General features: G+C 38.7%; 1 protein-coding gene across 1 annotated transcript in view; it reads left to right on the forward strand.

Annotated features, from left to right (window-relative positions):
• HMCN2 (hemicentin 2) overlaps positions 1 to 23127 on the forward strand; it is a 145404-nt gene that overhangs the window by 62202 nt on the left and 60075 nt on the right. The window contains exons 19-35 of the mRNA XM_072429590.1: positions 336 to 480; positions 1374 to 1486; positions 1563 to 1722; positions 2586 to 2751; positions 4419 to 4546; positions 10256 to 10528; positions 10627 to 10710; positions 10998 to 11189; positions 11276 to 11406; positions 12145 to 12292; positions 12957 to 13083; positions 16381 to 16535; positions 17549 to 17827; positions 19463 to 19744; positions 20399 to 20507; positions 21684 to 21853; positions 22333 to 22487. Coding sequence (XP_072285691.1) covers positions 336 to 480; positions 1374 to 1486; positions 1563 to 1722; positions 2586 to 2751; positions 4419 to 4546; positions 10256 to 10528; positions 10627 to 10710; positions 10998 to 11189; positions 11276 to 11406; positions 12145 to 12292; positions 12957 to 13083; positions 16381 to 16535; positions 17549 to 17827; positions 19463 to 19744; positions 20399 to 20507; positions 21684 to 21853; positions 22333 to 22487 — 2817 coding nt within the window. The remainder of the gene's footprint in view (positions 1 to 335; positions 481 to 1373; positions 1487 to 1562; positions 1723 to 2585; positions 2752 to 4418; positions 4547 to 10255; positions 10529 to 10626; positions 10711 to 10997; positions 11190 to 11275; positions 11407 to 12144; positions 12293 to 12956; positions 13084 to 16380; positions 16536 to 17548; positions 17828 to 19462; positions 19745 to 20398; positions 20508 to 21683; positions 21854 to 22332; positions 22488 to 23127) is intronic.

Raw genomic sequence — 23127 nt, forward strand, 5'->3', positions numbered from 1 at the left:
TATATATATATATATACACATGTACAATTACATTATAAATTACTTCACATTTAACAAACAGCTTTTGGAGCATAATCTTCACAGTACCATTGTTGGCTTGTGCCACCAGCACACATTATAATTATATAAATTGATTGTTGCCTGATAAAGAAAATGTCATCATTCTGAAGAAAAGCTATCTACAGACAGGCAGGCCACTGCTGGTATCTGTAAAGGCGCAGCTATCTTCTGCTCTTGCCTGTATCTAAACACTATGTAAATGCTAACAGAGGCCTTCCATTTAATCTGAAATATTTACATATGTCTGTGTGTTTCTTGTTTTCTTCACTTGTCAGCTGCAGTTTATTTGGCGTCATTCCATTGATGGAGCAGGTAGGCTGCATATAGAACCAGCCTTGAGAGAGGATGCCGGGAATTATGTATGTGAACTGTCCAATGCTGCTGGATCCACCAACCAAACCATTTATCTCAATGTTCATGGTATGCACCAATAGAAAAAAATTGGTTCATAATATTGAATACATTGTAAATTTAGGGAACTTTTAAGATCTCATTTGTAGTTAATTGTAGCCAAACCAAGCACATTGTATACTGTGACACCAAGCTGATTATGTTACACCTGGGAGCAGACACCAATTTCTCTTATCTGTGAAAGTTGTCATTTTTAAAGGTCATGGTATAGGCAGCTGTGGTTGATCACATAATGTGGAATATGCTTTGCAGCTTTTCCAAGCCAAAAATGCTGGGAGAATGTAAAAAGGCCAAAGTGCACCCCATGTGCTGTGAACTATATCAGCAGCATAAGTTCCCTTTTAGCTCATATCTTCCCCTCCAGCTAAGGGACACCTTTGGTCTACTCCTTGTCCCAGCCCCAAAATCTACTAATATTTCTAAAAACAGGCTCGTCCAACTTTTACCCCTTGTTAGCTTTCATTGACTATTTGAATAATTTGAATGACAAGGACAGCCAAACTGATGTCAAATCAGCAAAGTGTTTAGAGCTCTTATTTAAAATACAAAAAGTAAAACACAAAGGGGTGCAGGGTACCCTTGTATGGGTTATTTAGCATTTCTATACCATAAAGTAAAATTTAGCCTACTGGCTTTATATTAGAGTACAGCTGCTCCAGCCTCCAATGTTTTGTAAGTATACACAGTTTGGTTGTCCCTGCAGTACTGGCTTACAAGTCCATTTCTAGGGTCACTCGTTTGTAGGATAATTCCACCCAAGATAATTGGAATGCGGGTCTTAAGCACTCATTTATGCCTGACACAGTCCACATCCTGACATGTCTGCCAAATTGTTCATAAAAAATATACAAAAAGTTGAGTTTTCTCTACATACATAATAACAGAGCATTGCTTCCTTTTAGTGGCTCCCTCCATTGTTCCTGGACCAACAGAATATACCACGCGAGACGGGAAGCCTGTAACATTACACTGTAATGCCAAAGGGCACCCACAGCCTTCTGTAATCTGGGCAAAGGTAATTACATGGTAGATAGAATGTAATGTTCTTTATTATTTTCTTGCCATTATAATTGTATTATCTGGCCTTTCAGGGAGAAGAAATGCTAACAATTGATGGCAACCATTACCAACTAAACAAAGATGGCAGCCTCTTGATCACACTTCCCTCTGATGCTGACTCTGGGTTTTACACCTGCACTGCAGCAAACCAGGTGGGGACTGCAAACAAAGTGTCCCATCTCTTAGTGCATAGTAAGTATTACCAATCATAACAATGTTTTTCATTACTGTGATAATAATCTGTAATAATCTACTTAAACACTATAGCATGCTCAGAAACGTTACTACATTTTGGCAAGGTAATAAATTACATATAGAGTTTCGATACAGCTGGGAAGTTTTAATATCTCCTTTAAAAGAAGCAATTGTGGCTTAAAAAGGTGGTGGCCGTACACTCTATTAACCACCATAAGAAAAACAAAAAATAAAAACTGATAATCCTTTAATAAATCTGGTGTTCCAATTAGTATATCAGGAAAAAATTAACAAACAAGTGGAAATGTGTGATCTTGTTACCATTACCATTCCCATCTTACAATTTCATCCAGGGCAGCTTTTTCTCAAGTCTTGACCAATAGTTGTTTGCTTCTTTTTGGAGAAACGACTGGGTTCCCCCTTCATCAGAGCTTGGTACTGATTTGATAAAAAAATAGATGAATCCTGAGGGGTAGGAAGTATGATTACCCAGTAAAGCTTTCAGTGCTTTCCTCCTTACAACCCAGATTTTTGTTTGCTTTAGGTGCCCTGGTAGTATTTTTTCTCTCTCTAATTGTCCTGATCTCCAATGTCACTGGGAAATTTATTTTGCAACTAGAACAAACATCGAAAAAAAATCTTTCAAAGGTTACACTTAGTGCCCTGACATATGTTCAAGATGCTGTCCTCACATTGGAAATATATGAGGAAGTGAAGTGTAATCTCCCTAAAATGACAAAATAATAAAAAAAAGTTTTTGTTTTAAGAAATTCTTAACAAATCTTTACACTACATATTTTTTGATTTTAGAGAATATTTTAAAGAATTCTGCACATTACTACTGTTTCTATTTCATTCAGCAAAGCCAAGAATAAATGTAAATGGGTCACATGATTCAAGCACCCCAATACCCGTGGTGGCTGCTTTGGGGGCAGAGATTACATTGCCCTGTGATGTCCATGGTGTGCCTGCACCCACCGTATCCTGGAGGAAGGACTCTTTCCCACTGCCCATTGTCTCAACCAGGTATGATTATCACTCTGTCAAATGATTGCAGAATTTAAATTATCATGCTTGATTTAGGTTTTCTGAGTGTAGCTGCTGATACCAGTTTTTCATTTGGGTCCTACTAACAAGGTAAAACATACCTGCAAATGATTAAATGCATACAGAGTAAAGGATCAGCAGGAGCCTTTTCGTGTAACACAGGAAGGCATAGTGCTGGAAAGACTATGTAATTGTGATTCATGCTTGTATAATAACCATCTTATCTGGCAGACAAATACCTCTGGGAAGTGTCCCAGCTAATCTCTTCCTGCTGGGGGAATAAGGATTGCTGGCGGATTATCCTGTAAACTCCCTATCAATCTTGTCACACTTTATACCTGGCACCTCATCCGTGGTCCAAGCCAATGTTTTACAGATGCTTAGCATTTTCATTTTAATCCGTCCTTAGATTGAGGCATGATACATAGGGCAATAATTATTGCTTTTTATGGTTACAATAAAGGCCCAGACCACCCAAAACTGTATTAGAGTCTAATCATGAAAAAAATACGTAGCCAGCTATTTACAAAAAGGTTGTTGTTTGCCTAAGTTTAGCTTTAAAATTGTTTGAGCCACTGGTGCATATCTGGAACACGGCAGCAGCAGGTTACCACTTTTCCTTATACAGTTGACATTCATAAATCCGGCAACCTTGGGACCAGAGGAGTGGCGGATTTTTGAAAGTTATACTTACCTCCACACACAGGCCAGCCTTCCTCTTGTGGCACCCGCGGACATCTGGCACAGTTCCAGGGAGCAGGCAGCAGGGACGTCTCAACGTGTATTTAGTGCAGCTGTTTCTGCAGAACAGAGCCATCAAAACATTAGTGGCCAAACAGTGTACTGCAGTCGCTGTATTGAAAATGTGCTCCGAAGTTCATGTCTGAAAACTGAAGGAAACGGATTATCGATGGGCAGATTTTTGATTGTCAACTGTAATAGGTTTCCATTAAATCTTGGGTAGATGTTGGCAATTTAAAGCAACAATCAGATCTCTCTGGGACTCTCTAGGACGAAGACAGCTCTGCGCCAACTCTATCCAAATGTTCATTACAAATCAATCTCTTGCATTCCCTGTTGTATTTTCCATTTCTTTTAAACTAATTAGCGTGCAACGGAAAGAGTGAAACCCTGCAACAGTGGGAGACTCTGCAAAAGCCAGTAAGCAATTTATTAAACTGGCATGTAAACAAAAAACTAAAACTGAAAATTGTAGTTGTATTACAGTATTTTCCTGAATCAATTCTCTAATGTGGCCAATAAAGGAGAGGAGCTAGGGCTGTGTATGTTTTTATTTAGAGGCATAGATGATAACTGGACTAGACTTTCTAACAAGAATTCCACGGTGGGGACATTGGAAGACGCATGGAAGATGCATGAACAAGCTTTTTGATGAGCTTTTAATTCTCATGTCAGTGGTTACTCCTGCAGGAGACACACAGACAGTGATGTTATACAAACATAGAATACCAATCAAATGTTTCTAAATTGCCCGTAAAATAAATAAGTGTTTCTTTGGCTGTTTTTGCAACATTAGTCAGAACTCCTCAGGGGCAGGGACTGATGTTTTTGGCTCTTTGCAAAACTATGTGAAATATTATTAAAATAAAATGTGGGAAATAATGAAATTACTATATTTTTTGCAGACACCACTTGCTGCCTTCATTGTCTCTGAAGCTGTCTGAATTGAGGGTGATGGATAGTGGATATTACACCTGCCTGGCTTCTAATCTGGCTGGCAACACATCACTTACATACAGCCTGGAGGTACAAGGTACATGTGCATCTTTACAAAGAACATTATAAAACTGCTCAGATAAAATTATACATGACTTTATAGAAACTGGGACATAAAATGAGTACAAAAAAACACAACTGGTACCCACAGAAACCAAAGAGATTCCAAATGTAAATGTTGATTGTTTGATGTGTACAATAGCCCCACTTTTGCTTAGTGCCCTTTTAAGACAACTTGGCCCGCCTTGGGGGACTTGGCTGGAAATACAACCTTTTTGTTTTGTCAGTTTGTTTAATTATATTTAGAAGCTGTCATCAAGGTTCAAGGCAGGTAAAATGTGACTTTTTTAACATCAACAAAGAAACTGTTAAAATATGCATTAAAGGATGTATTACAGCTGAGCTGTCTTTAGATGTGATGGTTGCTTTGGATTTCAGGGTTAGTCCTTTAGGCACTGAAATCATATCTCAAACAATATTTAGCACTATACTATAAACTACAAAAAATATTTTCCCTCTATATAAAAATGAGGAGGGGGAAGGGGTCAAAATCAGCAAAGCACCCTAAATACATCACCCAAGGATAGGAAGCTAGTTACTGGTAGGATCTCCACGTTTAAATAAAATAAAAATAAAAATAATGAAAAAAAAAACAAAGCAACCAACACATCTAAAAACTGGTAAACTTGAATTATAGCCTCTTGCAGCTCTTCCTTGAGGTCCTTTGGGCTCTTTCTTAGAGGAGTTTCTATATGTAAGGCATGCTTTGGGAATCCTTTAAATGTACATTATAATGTTTTCCACAAATGGATAGTCAGAGGCCACATGGGCCTGCTGTCTCCTTAGGTACCTTTGTTTGGAAATCATTGTTTTATAGCTTGTGGCTTCAAAACAGTATCAGCAAAATACAAAGGAAACATAAGATGTAACACATTTTTAACCCAAATGAACTCTTATCCATAGAATCTTTTCCATATCCAAGAAAATGTGTATATTTTATCTTCACTCCCATCTCGGCTGTCTAAAAGCATAGTCTTGTAATTTGAGATATAAATGAGGGTACTGTGTCTGTTCTTGGTATATTAAAGCCACCGAAACACAAATTTAATGGGAAGGGCAAGGCCATGGCTTTGCCTATATATCAGCTTTCAGTAAACCATAACAACAAATAACTCCAAACATGGCAAGTCTCAGTAGTCACAATACAGTCCCAGTCTTAAAGAATGGAAAGGCTTGGCATAGTAGACCAGTGGTGTAAGGATGGGTTGCAGAAGTCTCATTTGAGACTTGCCCTCCTTTTTCAGAAAGCCTGTAGGGGCCCTCTTGATGACCACTGTCTGGCACGCTCACAGTGGTACACTGTACACTGGTACACTTCTAACTCTAGCTCTTCTTGGCTTTGCATTAGATGTTTTCATCTGTCAGAATCCAACAAAGGAAGACAGTAAAAAGACAGTAATGCCTTGTCAAAAGTTAGAACTGGGGCCCATAGAGCTGTACTAGCAGGCCATCAGTTATCATGCAGAGTAGCTGCAAAAAGGGAATTTGGTCAAAATTCTGCATTGGCCAAACTGTAGAAACACCACTGGTCCTAAAAATCAATATAGGTGGCCCTTTCGGTTAACAGCATCCCAATGGGGGCATAATGAGAGTTCAATTTTGGTTGCTGGCCAGGTAAATCCAATAAAGCTGTGACAATGTGGATGATAAAGGAAAGAAATATGGCAGGATGGTAGGAAATCAAAGATTTAAAGAGCATTGAAGAAGATTTAAAGAGTATGTGCAACTCATCCATCGACTACCTTAAAATTGACCACCTCTGTCCCAAGATCTTATAGGGGTGGCAGAAGAATAAAAAGCCTATTTAATTTATTTATCATCAAAGCATGGCCACAATTGCTAGCCATCCTTTAATCAGCCAAGAACCTTCAATCACAAGGCCAATCGAATGGTAATCTAAAGGACCTATGTACTGATTTATAAGCAATTGAGCAAAGTGGTAATTTTTTCAACTTCCTTTTTCATTAAAAAAAATGGTATTGTTAACTTTTTACCTTTTCCATGGTCATTCTATATGAGGGTTATCGTTCCTACATTAGAGCCCTGTGTGAAAGAAAAACTGCATATGTATGCATATAATATTGCCACACTGTAAGATTTTCTGTAAGTTAAGGTTATCAATTCACTTTGAACGAATTTTCCTTGCTTCTAATTGCACAAACTATTGCACCTTTTTTTAGCAATGCAGAAATGCTCATATTACTTTATGAGTGGGGGGGGGGGGGGGGGGGTGCCATTCAGAATAAATGGCAGTGCATAATTACAGCAATTGTTGTAATTCATGCTAATACCTTTGATTGGAATATAAACTTAAGGCTGATGTTTCTTTGACCTGTGAAAGAAATACCCATAATTAGGACCAAACCAGATAAAAATCAATGTTCCATTGAACTAACTTGCATTTCCAACATGCATTATGCATCAGCCATGAAAGTGTGATGGTGGAAGTGGGCACACAGTATGGCTTACACTTTCTCCCATCAATTCTAAATAATGGCAAATATTAAACAGTCCATCCAGCCAAAGCTGAAGATGGGCCATATGTGACCCTCTTTATAAAGGTGTCTACGCCACCTCAAAATGGGCTCCAGTTTGTTTCCAGGACAACTTTTTGTTAATGATGCAGTAAGGGTTTTATTTCCCCTTATGAGGGGCTTTGACTTACATAAGCAGGGCGGACACATAAGTTATTGCTCAGTTTAGGAGATCTACTAAACTGCTTGTTTAAAACCCTCCCAGGGTATAAAATAGAAACAAAATTGGTAATAGGTTATATTTATAGATCTAAACATCTGTAACACCAGAAACTGTTGAGACCAGTGTTCTTTAATTTAGTATTCATTGGGGGCTCCACAGAAGCTCAGAGCTGATGGCCTCTGAGCCCTCTGTGTAATTATCACATCGCTGCTGAAGTTATGGGATGTTTTGAGAGTGGATGAAAGTGCCAAGTAGAAACCAAAGCTATGAAACATCTGGTCTCCATCCTCTCCCACCCTTCCTTCTGAAACAAACAGTCATAGCTACCCGCTTCCTTCACAATCTGTCATCACGCCATGGACATGTTCTGTCATGAGGCCTAGATAAACTTGCTTGACACTGGCCACCATGGCTATCTGTCCTCTGCGTTCACCGGCTCTAAATACACAAGAGTTAAACTCCGTAATCTTCAAGGAAGCAGCATGGAGTCCGCAAGGGCTGACACACGCAAATACACACTCCAGCTTCATCTATACAAAGAACGGAACCTCATCCAGCACAGAACTATCTATGATAACATTTCAGTTATCTTACTCCTTACGACATCATTGTCCCTGGTCTGGAGGTTTATTTGTGTAGACAGTCGTGTGTTATTTTAAATTATCAGTGCTTAAAAGAAAAAAAAACATTTTTACAAACATGGAACCAAAAAGCTTTAAATATAAAAATGTATCCTTTGCACATCTACAATATAACACAAGTGTCCTGCATTTTCAGGGAATTTTTGCACAACCTATATATGTGGATAGTCTATGTCTCTCACTTTGGAGCATGCACGTAGAGGTGGCTGAAATGGGCCTGTAGGTAAACCCCACACATAGCGCTTCTAGAGAAATTCCAAGTGTCTTCCGGCCTGCGCCTAAACCTGCATAAGTGTAGGGAATTAAACATCTCCTTGTCAACCAAAACAGTTTCTGCTCTGCGCGTTTCCTTCCCATTTATTTGGGAAGAACGTCACCTCCGCTACCTGGGGGTGTTTATAACCGCTACCTATGAATCCGTATATCTCGCCAACATTCCAGAGCTAGCTCGCCAACTTATCTCTCTACTAGAATCTTGGAAAAGAATACCAGATTTCTTGGCTACGATGCATGGCGTCTATCAAGATGACTTGGCTACAAGTCTTTATTTTCTAACACCATTGTGCCGGTGACAGCTTTTCCAAGCTACTTGATGACAATCCATGCGATCCATTAATTTGTTGTTACAACACCCATTGAAGAGAGGTTGACATTCTATATGAATTATACTTGATAAGAACACTCTCCCTCACTTCTTGAAGAAAAAACTCTTCAAAGGTCTGGAAAATATCTGTCAAACATCCTGTCACCTTCTGGACAGGAAATTTCTACAATACCACAGAAAGCAGCAACCTAATAAGGGGTTCAACATTTCTCCAGAATATTGAAAATAAAAAAAAAGTTTGAATCATTTTTAAATTTTTAAAGATGCATTCATATGAACAATGGCTCAAAAGAGCATGGTATTTCAGCCATATTTGAATTTCATATTGGCATAGTACCTGGCAGCTATTAACATTTAGCTCAGCCTATCCTCTCTAACTTGACCATTAGGATTTGGTTTGGTGTTAACAAATATGGCAAAGAATCAGGCAAGGAGATTTTCACATACAAACTTTACCCATGCCATAATGAGCATTTCTGTCTGCTGGAGGTGCTCTTTATCATCCTCCAAGGAGTTCAGAAACAGCTAGCTGTTTTTAAATTGGCAATATTAATGACCACTTTTCGTAAAATCATGTCATATTAATATTAATATTATTATTATTAATAATAATAAACAGGATTTATATAGCGCCAACATACTACACAATGCTGTACATTAAATAGGGGTTGCAAATGACAGACAGATATAGACAGTGACACAGGAGGAGGAGAGGACGCTGCCCAGAAGAGCTTACAATCTAGGAGGTGGGGGAAGTAACACACAATAGGAGGGGAGATATGGAATGGTGGGTGAGTAGTGAGGGTTTAAAAGACAGAACAAGATAGGTAGGCAGGGTAGATGGGTTTTGAGTGCTCTTTTAAATGAGCAGAAAGTAGGAGGGAGCCGACTAGGATGAGGAAGACCATTCCAGAGAGTCGGGGCATCTCTAGAATTGTCTTTGTCACTTGGCCAGTATTATACCAGTCTCTCCATTATAAATGGAACTTGTTGGCTAATAAAGTTCATAGGAAAAAGACAGTAATCGGGTACTTTTTTTCCAGCACTATAAATTGCACACTGTCTTTTTAAGTCTGTGTGCACACAAACAATGGAGTTAAATTTGAAGGATGACTTTGGCTCACTCTCATTGTGCTGAATCACAGTGTAGGAGATGTGATTTCCTGGGGGAATTCTTTTATAACAAAGTGCAGCTTCCCGCCGACTTTGTCTGCGCATATCACAGGAAGATGTTGATGACATTGAGTTGCCGGCCCAGACAACGGAGCAGGTGTTGTGGAAGATGATAGATGTAACTAGAGTCCATTGTTTTCAGACACCAAATGACAACACTCTAAATTCCTTGTGATATCAGCCCAGTAATTAACTGTTTCAGCCTTATCTAAAAATGCAACCATATGTCATCCTATACCCTATGTTTTGGGTTTACGATCTTATTGGCATCTAAAGTTTGGATTTTTCTGGCTGTCCGTGCGTGTGCAAGGACAACATCTAAACTTTGTGATCTAATGCAGTACAGCTTACAGTAAGAAGTAAAATCAGAGTAAGATTTCACAAAAGAGGAACCTCTACAACTGTGCAAAACTACTGTGTGGAGTGCGGAGATTACCTTTACTTTTACCATCAGGCTCATCAATTTCTCTAATTTTAAAAAAAGGAAACATTGGAGTTGTTTTTTAGTTCCTTTTTAAGTTAACTGGACACAAAAATGACCTTATACAATTGTTAATGTTTTTGGTTACAGTTCCACCACGTGTCCATCCAGGACCAAAAGTCCTAAAGACCCTTCTAGGCCGTTCAGTGGTTCTGCCCTGTGTAGCTCATGGGGACCCAACGCCAGGTCTCAGTTGGTATAAAGATGGTGTAGCCTTAAGGGTTGGAGACCAGGATTCCTTACAAGGGCCAGATGGAAGTATCAGTGTCATGGAGGTCCAGCTCTCTGATTCTGGAAATTATCGCTGTGTTGCTGTTAGCAGTGCCGGAGAAGATTCACTAGAATTTAGACTTGAGGTGCTGGGTAAGCAGTGAACAGTAATTACACCCATGTCTGTAAATGGATTAAAAATGTCTCTAAATGGAAGTAAAATGTGATTCTAATATTTCTAAATTTTCCAGAGCCACCAAATTTCAAGGACAACTCTGATGTTTTGTTGGAAAAGACAGCATATGAGCCTGTTACCCTAGCATGCCCTGTGCAAGGTCAGTGTTTAATTTATGGTAGACCCTTACTGTTCATAGCTGAACATAATTTATTTTCCTAAATTTACCTAAATTCTAATTAGTTTGCATGACAAGACTTCTATTTGTATAACACTTGTTTATCCTACTAACAAGGTAAACTGTAGGGATTGAATGATTTGCCCCATCAAACTAGTCATTGGCTGAATTGATCTTGGCTGGTTGTGTCTTAATAATATTCTGGCAATGCATAATCTTGGCTTGCATGGGTCCCTGAAAACAACATTCTCATATGCTTATTTACACAGGTACTCCCACTCCACTAATTCGCTGGATAAGGAATGGTATAGTACTGACTGGTAACCTACCAAGAATGACCCAGCTGGCCAATGGCTCCTTATTGATTGAATCCCCATTGCCAAATCATACTGGAGACTACATATGCTTGGCTACTAATGAAGCTGGCTCAGCAAGGAGGAAGACTAAGCTGGTAGTATATGGTAAAGAACAAAAACACACACAGCAGCTGCCAATGTATGCAAATTCTGTAATGAATTAAAGTCTTATTGTAATATTGTCTTCTCAGCACCTCCAAAGATACTAGAGAATGGACAAGCACTGAACATCTCGCTGATGGCCAACCAGCCTTTGAGTCTGGGCTGTGAAGTGAATGGAGTCCCCTTCCCAGTTGTCACTTGGAGCAAAAACAACAAAGTAGTAAGTTTCAAAGAACTTTGTGATGGAGACATATAATAGAATGCATATAATTATAGGTATACAACCATATATCTAAAGAGAGAGAGAGAGAGCAAAAGAATGAACCAACATAAGGTAAACCTCCTGAAAAATAGGAATCACTCACAAAAATAGATTTAGTATTCTCAACAAAGTGGACTAAACACATGAAATCCTTGTATATTACCTGGTGTTTATTGAATATATATGAATATATTAATTAAGTTAATGTTAATGGTTGACTTCAATTCACCAAAAAGTACTTCTATGGTATGCTTACTGAGAATGAACCACTTTTGTAAAGTTCATTACAATAATTTATCCAATTGATATGTTATGTTTTAATGCAGTGATAAAATGTAAAATGGTCTCAAGTAGGTTTTACATTTATAATAAAAAAATTGTTCTCTTTGATAAAGCCTAAAACTTGGATCACCAAAATCAGTAAAATACGACACAACCCTTTGAAATCATGTCAGGTGTTATAATTTTGTCTTGCAGTGTAATTTATACTAGCTGTACAGTTGTAGATTAGGTATTTGCTAGTGATTCTTGTGGGTAAAATCAAATTAGACTGTTCACAAAGGTGTAGTTCAAATGTGTATTTAGTTTTTTGCCTAGAATTTAGTTTTAGTGTTCCACTCAGGCCAGTTGACTTGATTTTAAGAATCTACCAGTTGCAAGCAGCTAACTCATTATGCATTATTTCCATTCTTACAGTTGACTGAGGCACCAGGGATTAGTTTTCAGTCTGCTGGTCAATCTCTGCGCTTTCACCGAATACGTAAAGATGATTCAGGGTCATATACGTGCAGAGCGGTGAACCGTGCTGGGGAGGCCCACCGTACCTACAATGTTCTAGTATATGGTAAGTCATTACTGTTACCCAAGCGTCTGGATTCCAATCTGGGCCAAACTGATGTGTTTACTTTTATAAAGTCAGAAACTTTTATGGTAATACATTAAAGCCCAAGTGACTCTTCAGTGAATAGCAGCTAAATCTATTCCAGAGGCATCAATAAAAAAAAATTGTACCTAGTCTTAATTGTATTTCTTTATTAAGCAGTCACAGGCTTAATAAAAAAGCTCTGTATTCAATAATACATTACCAGAATCATTTTAATTGCAAACCATTCAAGTACCTAAATTTGACCAGGTATACTTCTTGCAATGCAGTACAAATAGCTCAGACTGGAAGAACAAACAGGGCACTTGTATTGTTGTGTTCATATACTAACAAAGGGCCTGCTAATAGACACGGCTGTGGTGTATATCAGTTTTTGGAAATCTCAGAACTAAATGGACAAAAATATTTGTGAATCAGCTCTCAGCTTTTATCAGCTATTGACTGCACTTATAGTGCAGCCAATATGTTTGTCAGGGTTTTGAGCACTTATACTGTAGCCATCAAGAATTTGTAAACCTATTCCCCTTACATTTAAATACAGCCAACTAAACTGACATTTGCATATTTTACAAACTGGATATTTTGTAAAAGAAGTGTGAGTTACAATTGTCCTTAAATTTTGCAGTGCCTCCAACTATTTATGGGTCTGGATCTGTCCAAGATTTGACAGCACGAGAGGGGACAGTGGTGGAACTACAATGCAGAGTGTCTGGGTTGCCCAAACCTCAGGTGGAATGGACCAAAGATGGACAGTAAGTGCCCCACTGCAAGTCTGTATGATATTTGGTGTAAAGTTGGTGAGGGCACCAAGGGGCTCCTGTATGAAGTATGAACACCCATATCATCTACTGCCCAAGTGAAGACTCTTATTTTAGATCAGGCTTACTCAACCTTTTTAAGACCCTTAAAGTAATTTTCTGGTGTCAAGGAACCCCTTCTATTTTCAGTCAATGGGAAAAAAATCTATTTGCATTGGTTGCAATTAGAAGTAAATCCCCCCATGCATTGCCGTTCAGAATGCCAACTTTATAGACAGCTAAAAGGTCCTTGGCTTCATAGACTAACAAGTGGTATTGGCCCCAGAATTTTACAGGCACAAAATAGAAGGTCAATTATCTTAAGCCCAAGGAACACCTGGCAACTTCTGGAGGAACCCAAGAGTTCTATGGAACCCTAGTTGAGTGTGGCTGCATCTAGATAGGTAGATACTGTTTACAGATGCAGGTGATGAGCATCTTTGATGATAGACTAATCCTTTACCAGATATAAAATTGAAACTATGATTAGGCAGCAAACACTGCCAAGAAATAACATTTGCTTGGCCCACATATACAATGAAAGTGGTCCTTAAATCCCAGAACATTGTTGCAACACCCTGAGGAGCTGTGTATGGAGACCTACATATAAAATCTAAGGCTTGACTGTCTAACAAGGATTCATTAGTGCATTTTTTGTGATAAAATAAACCACTAAAAAATACCTTTAGTAAATAATTATTGGTGTCATCAAGGGGCAGGGACTGGAGTTGTTTTTCCATGAAGAAATGGATGGAAAAGTTGGCCTGGGCAAAAGAACAGCTGCATGATCATGTTATATGATCCACAACTGACTTGGCTAATTTAACTACTTAAAATATATCCTTATGTCTTTTCTAAAAGTGAAAATAATTTTGCAGTGGGATGGTTTGCACTAAAAGCTAGTGGCAGCATGGCATGGACGCTGTGGTTATCACCTATGAAGAACACGAAGAAAGCAGGGCGTTGGTTCAATGACTGTAGAACTGCAGACTTCTTTAGCCTCCACCGTCATAGCACACAGCAGTAGCAAATCATATTGGTTGTGCAATACTGTTGTCAAAGTTCCTATAGCTTTAATTGCTTATTTAGCTGTTTGCTTGGACTATTTAGGTCAATACTCGGATGCATTTAGTTTAATGTTCTCCAGTACAAGGAGTTAACATGCGTCAGCTGGCGTTTTGCAGACATTCACAATGCACTGCCATCAGCCACATCTGTGTGCATTTATCATCATCTTCCTAGGGAAAGTGCTTCTCCTGCTTTCAAGTTGACTGTTCTCACTCAGCAAGGTGTCATTAAGAAGGTGGGGGAGACAAGCTGTGGGGCTATTATCCCCTCATATCCTGTTCACTCTAACACAAGGCAGGTGTGCTGTGCATATGTTACTGAGGATGCAGAAAACAAGGGGGGCCATCAATAGAGGTAGAGGTAAGATTTTCATTATAGTCGGGTTTGGATAAACTTTAAGCGTACCTCTTCTTGCATTAAAACAAATACACATGCAGCAGATAAGATTGAAGACCATTCTTAAAGTGCTCCGGATCAATTTATAATTTAAACAGCTACCGGATCCTGTGGTGTGCTCAACATCTTAAAGGGAATGTGATCTGCTCATTACATATACAAGCTTTGCTTCCTGCATATGGTTGTGCTTTCCTGCTCCTCCAAAGTTTGAGTCAACTATCAGTTCACAATCTAATGTCCGTACCACAGTCATTGTCTAAGGCCAAATTTAGGAAAAGCCATCTAACTTATCAGTATGTTTTAGGTGAATGAAAGGAAACACATGCAGTTGAGAAAACACAGAAAAACAAAAATATGAAAACGCAAGCATGTAAAAACGATAATTTTCCCAGAGAAGTTTTTAGTTCCCATACAACAATATCAGGTGTGAAATTTGTACCCTCTTTGTGTGCCTCCTGTCACTGCACAGTAAATAATGAGATTGCCAATGAAACAGGAATTAAGGTTGGATCAATGGAGGACACTTGTTCCAGTGGCAAAAACATAATGGGTTTTAACTGTTTCATATTCTGTCCAAAACTGCTAAAGAGCAGACGGGAGCAAAATCCATGAAATCATTTTAGCCACTAATAGTTATTAATTTATTGACTCTTATCTAGCAAATATTGTTCATTTATTTCATCTGATCCTATCAATTGAACTTTGATCATAAAAAGGCGTTTTATGCTTTGTGCATTGAGCCCAATGGGCGGTGGGATGAGTATGGCGCACCTGTGGAGCTCCAGCAGCTGCTGCACACTTCTCTGTAAAGGCAATGATGGGGGAGCTGGGGAGATGGACCCTCCTTAGAAACAGCAGCGTGAAGTCATAACAGAGGCTCCCCGCAGGATTTTTTGGCATTCATGTATCAATAATGGGAACAATACAGAGCAAGAGAGGACCACATTGTTCTTGCATTGTGCTACCAATATATATTCATCTAGAAGAAGACCTAATAACAATTTTAATATTAGTAGTTCTCATACATGTAACACAATCAATTTGGATTGTTTTTTTTTTTTTTGCTAAATCTGCATTGCCATTTTTACAGAATATGTATTGTGTAGGTGAGGATTGATTTTTTTTTATAGCCTATGGGAATAAAAATGGCTAGGGGATCATCATAACTCACAGAATTGGATGGGGTAATGCACCATGAACGAGACATAAACATGCATGCTTTTATTAGTCAAGGGTGCATGTTTTTTTTTACTGAAGAGACAGCCCTGGTGCTACAAATAATAATTGGCCCAGAAATTCTATCCAGTTCAACTCTTTCCAATTTATTGGAAGGTGAGTATATACAGTTGTGTAGGGCTGTATACTAAATGCAACTAAAGTCCACAATGCAGTGGTGGGGGCATTTGTCATAGTTCCAGATTTTGGTAATCCTACTTACCAAGATGCAAAATCTTTAGAATACTTCCATGCACCAGAGGTGCTATTGACATATTCACTGTCTTCTGCTAGGTGTTGCATCTGGTCATCTTGATTGTTTGGCCCAAAATTACATATCTTCTACACATGTGCACAGGAATTAAATTACCTTGGCACACAAATTATATTGAGATCCCAACCCCTAGCTGAAAAGCCTCCTTGTCTGTAAGCATGCTATGGCACAGCCTAAATATAATTAGTGGTACAAGTAATTTCATTGGAATACATAATGGGATAATTAATTTAGAAATGTCCCTGAAATACTCCCTGCTATAGGAGGGATTAAATGATATTCTGATCTGTTTGCTGCAGGCCTCTTTCACCTGGGGACCCGACCATTCAGCTCATAGAAGAAGGACAAGTGCTGCAGCTGAACAGCACAAAGCTTTCCCATCAGGGCAGATATCAATGCTTAGCTTTTAACCATGCTGGACAACAAGCCAAGGAATTCAACCTGAAGATACTCAGTAAGTTTCTAAACTTTCCAAAATTAAAGGTTGTAATACACATTGAAAAAGAAAGTCATTATTTTAGGACAAAATTATCATTTAAATGAAGAAGTTAGATACAAGTACATAAAGAGACACTTTCCATATTCAGGGCAAAGTCACATTGCATATAATGTACCCCTCCAGAGGGTAAGCAAGGGAATAACATGATTGCACCCCCATATGTTATTGTTTTTGGCAGCTCATCTGAACATTGTCAGATCAGAATGCTACTAAATACTTGGAAGCCTTGCTGTGTTAGCAAGGGCTATGACAACACAGAGAACCGGGGCATGTTATGTGCACAAACTGCATGCTTGCTCCAAATGTATGAAGCAAAAATGTTTCTTTTAGAGGTAAATTCAGTTGGTATTAACTTACATTTTGGGCCTGTTTTATTAAAGCTCTCCAAGACTGGGGAGGATAGAATATCATGGGGGAACCCAGGTGATACCGCAAATCTGGAATGCATCTGGTCTAATAGCAAATTATTTTTAAGAAATTCACTCCAGGTCTGCTGGATCCCCCATGATAGTCTATTTTCTCCCTTCTTAAGGAGCTTTAATAAATCAGGTCCAATAGCACAATCTTCTGAATATACTGGGAGTTCAGTTAATTATGCCACAGTGTTCACATACCACCTAGTGGACAAGGTGTGATTAGCAATCTACATTTAGCAGATAAAATATATTTTTTTACAATAAATAAACAGTTAGTATAGAGATGATATATGTGCACATCAATTTTATGTTAGAATGGCATCTTTTTTTCTGGAAAATAATATACAAAACTCAAAACTAGTTACACTGAAAGTAATACAAATATTAACCTTTAGTATTTTTATCTTAAATTAAAAAAAAAAATTGAAGCACATTCATCATTTATTTTTCCAATGATTTATTAATAAATAGAAAAATATATTGTAATGCAAGTGTAAGTATAATTTATACACACATGTGGCCTAATGTACTCATTTCTATTTCTAAATATAGCACCGCCCACTGTCTGGTCATCCAATGAGACAACAACAGTGGCCTCTCTGCTGCATGGCTCTGTGGAACTAAGGTGTGAAGCCAAGGGGTCTCCGTCTCCCAGTATCACATGGTTCAAGGATAAACGGCCTATCGTGTCCAGCTCCAGGGCCTCCTACAGGGATAGTGGGAAGAGCTTGCAGTTGAGCCGGGTGCAGCTCTCCGATGCTGGCACATATACCTGCAGGGCCACTAACAATGCTGGCACTGTTGAAAAAACATACTTGCTGGAGGTTTATGGTAGGTTTTGCCTCTGCACTTGCTGCGATTCATGCATACAGTAATCGAAATATTTAAACTACAAAGAGAACCTATTCTAGTACAATAATCTTCATGCACCACTTTAAATGCTAGTATATTGCCAGATTAATTCCTAATTCTTACCAATATAAAAAAAAAATATGGATACATATGGATTGAAAAAACATCCCAATCACTTCCTGTCCTGCTGGAAATGGTGGGGAAATTGTCATAATATGGACCCAGCAATAAAAACCTAACTCTAACCCTTCCTTGCTCCTTCCATAACAAAATAAAATATCTCATCTAGAATTAGGCTTTAGGTAATGAAACCCATAGATAAAATATACATCCCATGTAGACGGTGAAGGCCTTAAAGCCATCGGTTATTTAGTTACATTTGTTAAAAGTGAAATATTCCTGGATTTGTTTATGTTGAGCTTTAATATGACCTTGAAATCAGATACCCCAATCTGCTGTTCTACTTTTCTATAGCTTTATATAAAAGTAAATACATCTATGAATTATAGAAAAATATTCATAGATCTTCCTTTTTATGCACTTTAGACTTTTCTAATATATATATATATATTGTGGTATATTACTGGGGGTTGCCCATGGTAACGGGATGCTTACAGGGCAGATTAGAGGCAGCTGACTCCAAAAGTCCAAACTAACTGCAGTTTTTATTTTAGCCAGGCAAGTGTTACAGCACTTCACAACAAAACAATAAACAGTAGCCTGGCTGGGCCTCTGGCTACCTCACTTAGGTGCCCTCTCCTACTAACACATACACTATATCACCACTGTTTCACTCACAACTTAGGTCTTGTTTGCCCACTGGCTTCCCTGGAGCTCTGTTGCTTTTTCCTGCAGCTTGGAACAGACTCTGGCTCCTTTCCCAGCCTGGAACACATTTCCTCTCAATCTGGAACACTCTGGCCCTCTCTCAGCCTTGAACACTCTGGTTCTCCCTTTACCCTTGAACACTCTGGCTCTCTCTCAGCCTGGAAGACTCTGGCTCTCTCTCAGCCTGGAACACTTTGGCTCTCTCTTCAGCCTGGAACTCTGTCTCTCTCTCAGCCTGGAACACTCTGGCTCTCTGTTAACCCTTGAACACTCTGGCTCTCTCTTAACCCTTAAACACTCTGGCTCTCTCTCTCAGCCTGGAACACTTTGGCTCTCTCTTCAGCCTGGAGCACTCTGGCTCTCTCTCAGCCTGGAACACTCTGGCTCTCTCTCAGCCTGGAACCCTCTGTCTCTCTCTCTCAGCCTGGAATCCATTCTAGCTCTCTCTCAGGCTTGAACCCACTCTGGCTCCCTTCTCAGCCTCTTACTGATCACATCTCTCCTTTACCTTGCACCTGAGTGCAGGTACATATAACCCAAATCAGGATTGGGTTGGGCAAAGGAATCCACCATTTCACTCCCTTGGCAGGCTCCAGGGCCCTATAGTACCTGGTTTCTTTTCTAGTAAACCTATCCAAACATCATCATACTCTGGTTCCCTGGAGCCTTTAATACAACCTTCCCTGCCATTTTGGGACACTGTCACAATATATATATTTATATATAACAGTTATATTGAAATGTTGCAAATATTGCATAACTGATATACCATTCATGTCTATTTAGTTTCACCAGACATTGAGGGTGCTGGAGGAAACCCGTTAACCATTAAAGCCGTTGTGGGTCATCCTCTTGATCTAGAATGCTCTGCAACTGGTCATCCCCCACCAGTTCTCTCCTGGCTTAAAGATGGGCTCCTAGTATCTGAAAAAGATGGACTGCAGATAAAGGATGGTGGCAGGACCCTGCACATTGCTGCCGTAGCTGAGAGCACCAAAGGTGTTTTTACTTGTGTAGCCATAAGCTTGGCTGGGGAGACCACCCTGAAGTACTCCGTGGAGGTTCTTGGTAAGAAACAGAAAAGCACTCCAAGTACCTAACTTGTAAATGTTAGTTTGATGAGCATGTTCTGAGCAGCTTTTGGCAGTAAGTGAGTTGAAAACAGTTTGTAAGAGGAACTCCAAGAAAGGCAGTTAAATATAGATGGATTACATAACAGTACAATTTCACCTGCCAAGAGGTTTTTTATTCATTCATACATCCTGCCTTGTCATGTATACAACACTGCATAGCCAATCTTTCTCAATCCTCTCCCTGATCATTATCCAGAAGTGATGGTGATGGTTGTTCAGTGGACAAGATAAAGAGAGATGATTCAGGAAGCTGTATTGTTTTGTCAGTAAAAAAAATGCATCACCTTCTCTCTGTATATATAGTTACATAGTCAGTTAGGTTGCAAAAAAGACATAAGTCCATCAAGTTCAATCACTAGGGAAATATATATATATATATATATATATATATAAATAAAAACCTTATGAATTTTTGAATAGAATGTGGCAAAGATGTGTACATTACCATATTGTCTGGACAGAATTACAAATCAAACTGGTAAAACGATAACATGGCAAGTGTTTGGGATAAGCAAAGACCTGTATACCACACTACTGTTTCACTTTTATTTTTTGATTTAAAAAAATCATAACATTTTATTGTTTTTAGTTCCTCCCAAGGTGCAAATTGGTGATGGCACTGAACAAATGACGGTGATAGTAAACGACCCATTGGACCTATCCTGCCATGTGACTGGACACCCAACTCCCAGAGTATGGTAAATGATGGTTTTTGAATTATCTGGTTTGTGTGGAGATAGAAAACAATTCATAAGCCGCATACACACGTGCAATAATAGTCGTTGGAAAGGATCTTTAACAATGTTTTTTAACGACTATTATTGCCCGATGCATGAACGAGTGCTGTACATACAGCACCGTTTTCTCTCTATGCAGAAGAGAGGGGGAGAGCGACAGAGTGGCACCCTGCTACACGCTCTCCCCCTTCCCTTGCATTACAATCATTCATCGTCTGTGGATCCGCCAGGGCGGTTGTTTGGACGATGAAGGACACATGCTGTACACACTTCAGATTCTCATCCAATATCGGCCCTGAGACGATTATGGGGCGAGAACCATTGGAAGTGTGTACGTAGCTTTAGTATGTGTTACAAAAATACTCAACTGGATGCAACCTCGGCCACTTCTTGTGATCATGCCTAATTCTCTAAACATTCCGGCAGGGTGTTTTTGAGCTTTTTAAGATTTGGTAACATTTCCAAATGGAGACACCTCATGTCATTAATGAATGGTCAATCTACCAGTGAAACATTTACTCATTTTATCAGCTTTCATTTTTTTATAGTCATTGTTGTGTACTGAGCTATTTGTATGCTCCAGGTAAACTATAATATGCAAAGAAATCTGACCAGCAAACTGTTCTTTATAATATGACTTTCGCCTAAATGACAAAAATCCTCTTCTCCTCGCCATCGGGGCTTAATCATTGGAGTCATGAATCTGAACAGTATTTAAGAGTTACTTAATTAGTCCTGGAAGATTTACAAATGAAAAGGACAGAAGCTCAGTGGTATTGTAGAATAATTTAGACTTTCTGAAGTGTGTTTTCATTTTTTTTTTTTTTAAGTAGGAAAAGGTTAGAACTGTAGTGCTATTTTTGAGCCCACTGGGGAGATTTGCCCTCATTTCATTGCCAGTAACAAACAGGTACTGTTGGTACACACTAACATTTATAGTCATAGAAAATAATTTTGTTCTCCATAAATGCAACACACTTTCATGCCATGCACTTCTTAACCAAAAGCTAATAATTGATAAAATCCAGCATATACTGAGACTAGTTTGTAGTGTAGTGACTATTTTGTCATATCTTGGGGTGAGAAATAGTTTGGGTCCTGTACTAAAGCTCTAATTTTTTTTTTTCTACTTTACAGGTGGTTAAGAAATGGTCACCCAGTCCATGATCAGGATGGTCTAGAGGTAATTGATGGTGGAAGAACTTTGACCATAGGTCTCATACAATCAGGACATGCTGGGAGGTACACATGTAAAGCTGAAGGAGATGCCGGCTCTGCAGAGGCCACAATAAATGTGTTGGTTCAAGGTAAGAATGCATGCTGTGCATTATTATTATTCTCCACCACCCTGGTTTTCTCCTTGATCATACCCAGTTTGTATCTATGTGTAACCCCAGTGCCTGTACAAGGTCTTTTAGCACCGAAACTTCAAGAGCTGTAAGCTACTCCAGCAGAATAGGTTGCAAGTCCTGTCCTTCTGTGCTCCCTTAACCACTCATGTCATCTTTCAATTCTGCAATGGATTTGATAATGAATCAAGAAATGGCTTGCCACCACTGCAGATATTTGGTATACTGGGCCACTGCCTATGTTACCTTTCCATAATTGCAAACATTTCCCATTTTTGTACCCTAAAAGTTCTTTCCATGAATTATTCACCACTAGGATTCAGTGGTGCTGGCAATTAATGATATTTTTTTTTTACTGGGAGAAACACGTTTAAAAATATTATAGATGTTTGCTCAGCTCTTTTGTATAAGCCCCCTTCCTTTTTTTTCTTATACAGAACTTCCAGTGGTCAGTATTGCCGGTGGCAGCAGCGTGTCTGCAAAATTACGGGAGCCTCTACTTTTAGAATGTGATGTTTCTGGATCTCCACCTCCCTCTGTGAGCTGGTGGAAGGACGGGTTCCAGTTGTCAACCAATCAACCTACACTACAGGTACGAGCGCAGAAGCACTTTCTGTGCAGAAAGGGAAAATGGGAACTAAATTCTTTTATAGTCGTATAGCTGTCTATCATACTGTCTGATTTATAATAGGTGGGAGTAAAAGTTACAATGCCTTATGTCATCTGTAGCTATAGGAATTTATAAGTTTACAAAATGCAATACTTGATTTAAATATCAATAAAGTGAACTGTTTTTTATTTTGGAAGAATTATGCTTCTTCACATTTTACTGGCTGCTTAATTAAGCATTGACTCTTGTCTAGCTGCCTGCATAATGGTAATTTAGGTAATAGCAGTGTGATTCAGGATTCAGAATACATGGTATGTGAATTTAATTTATATACCAAACTTTGGAATTTAAAGATGATGGAAGCATTTCACAAGAAAACTGAGCATAGGAAATACATTATTATAATTACAATAAAATTGTATTGGGTTGGTAACAGATCAGTAGTAATACTGTTGTTATCATTCTCATTCCATTCTTTCTATTTGTAAGTAGAACATTTTTTTAACTCCAGGCCAAACACTAAGCAATTTTAGTGTAAGTAATTTTTATTATTTTTAACCACATTTAGTAAGCAAAAGATCAATTCAACCCACTTAAATGCAAAAGGGTAGACTTAATTTAT

This window comes from Pyxicephalus adspersus, chromosome Z (assembly GCF_032062135.1).
Source record: "Pyxicephalus adspersus chromosome Z, UCB_Pads_2.0, whole genome shotgun sequence".
NCBI classification, from domain to species: domain Eukaryota; kingdom Metazoa; phylum Chordata; class Amphibia; order Anura; family Pyxicephalidae; genus Pyxicephalus; species Pyxicephalus adspersus.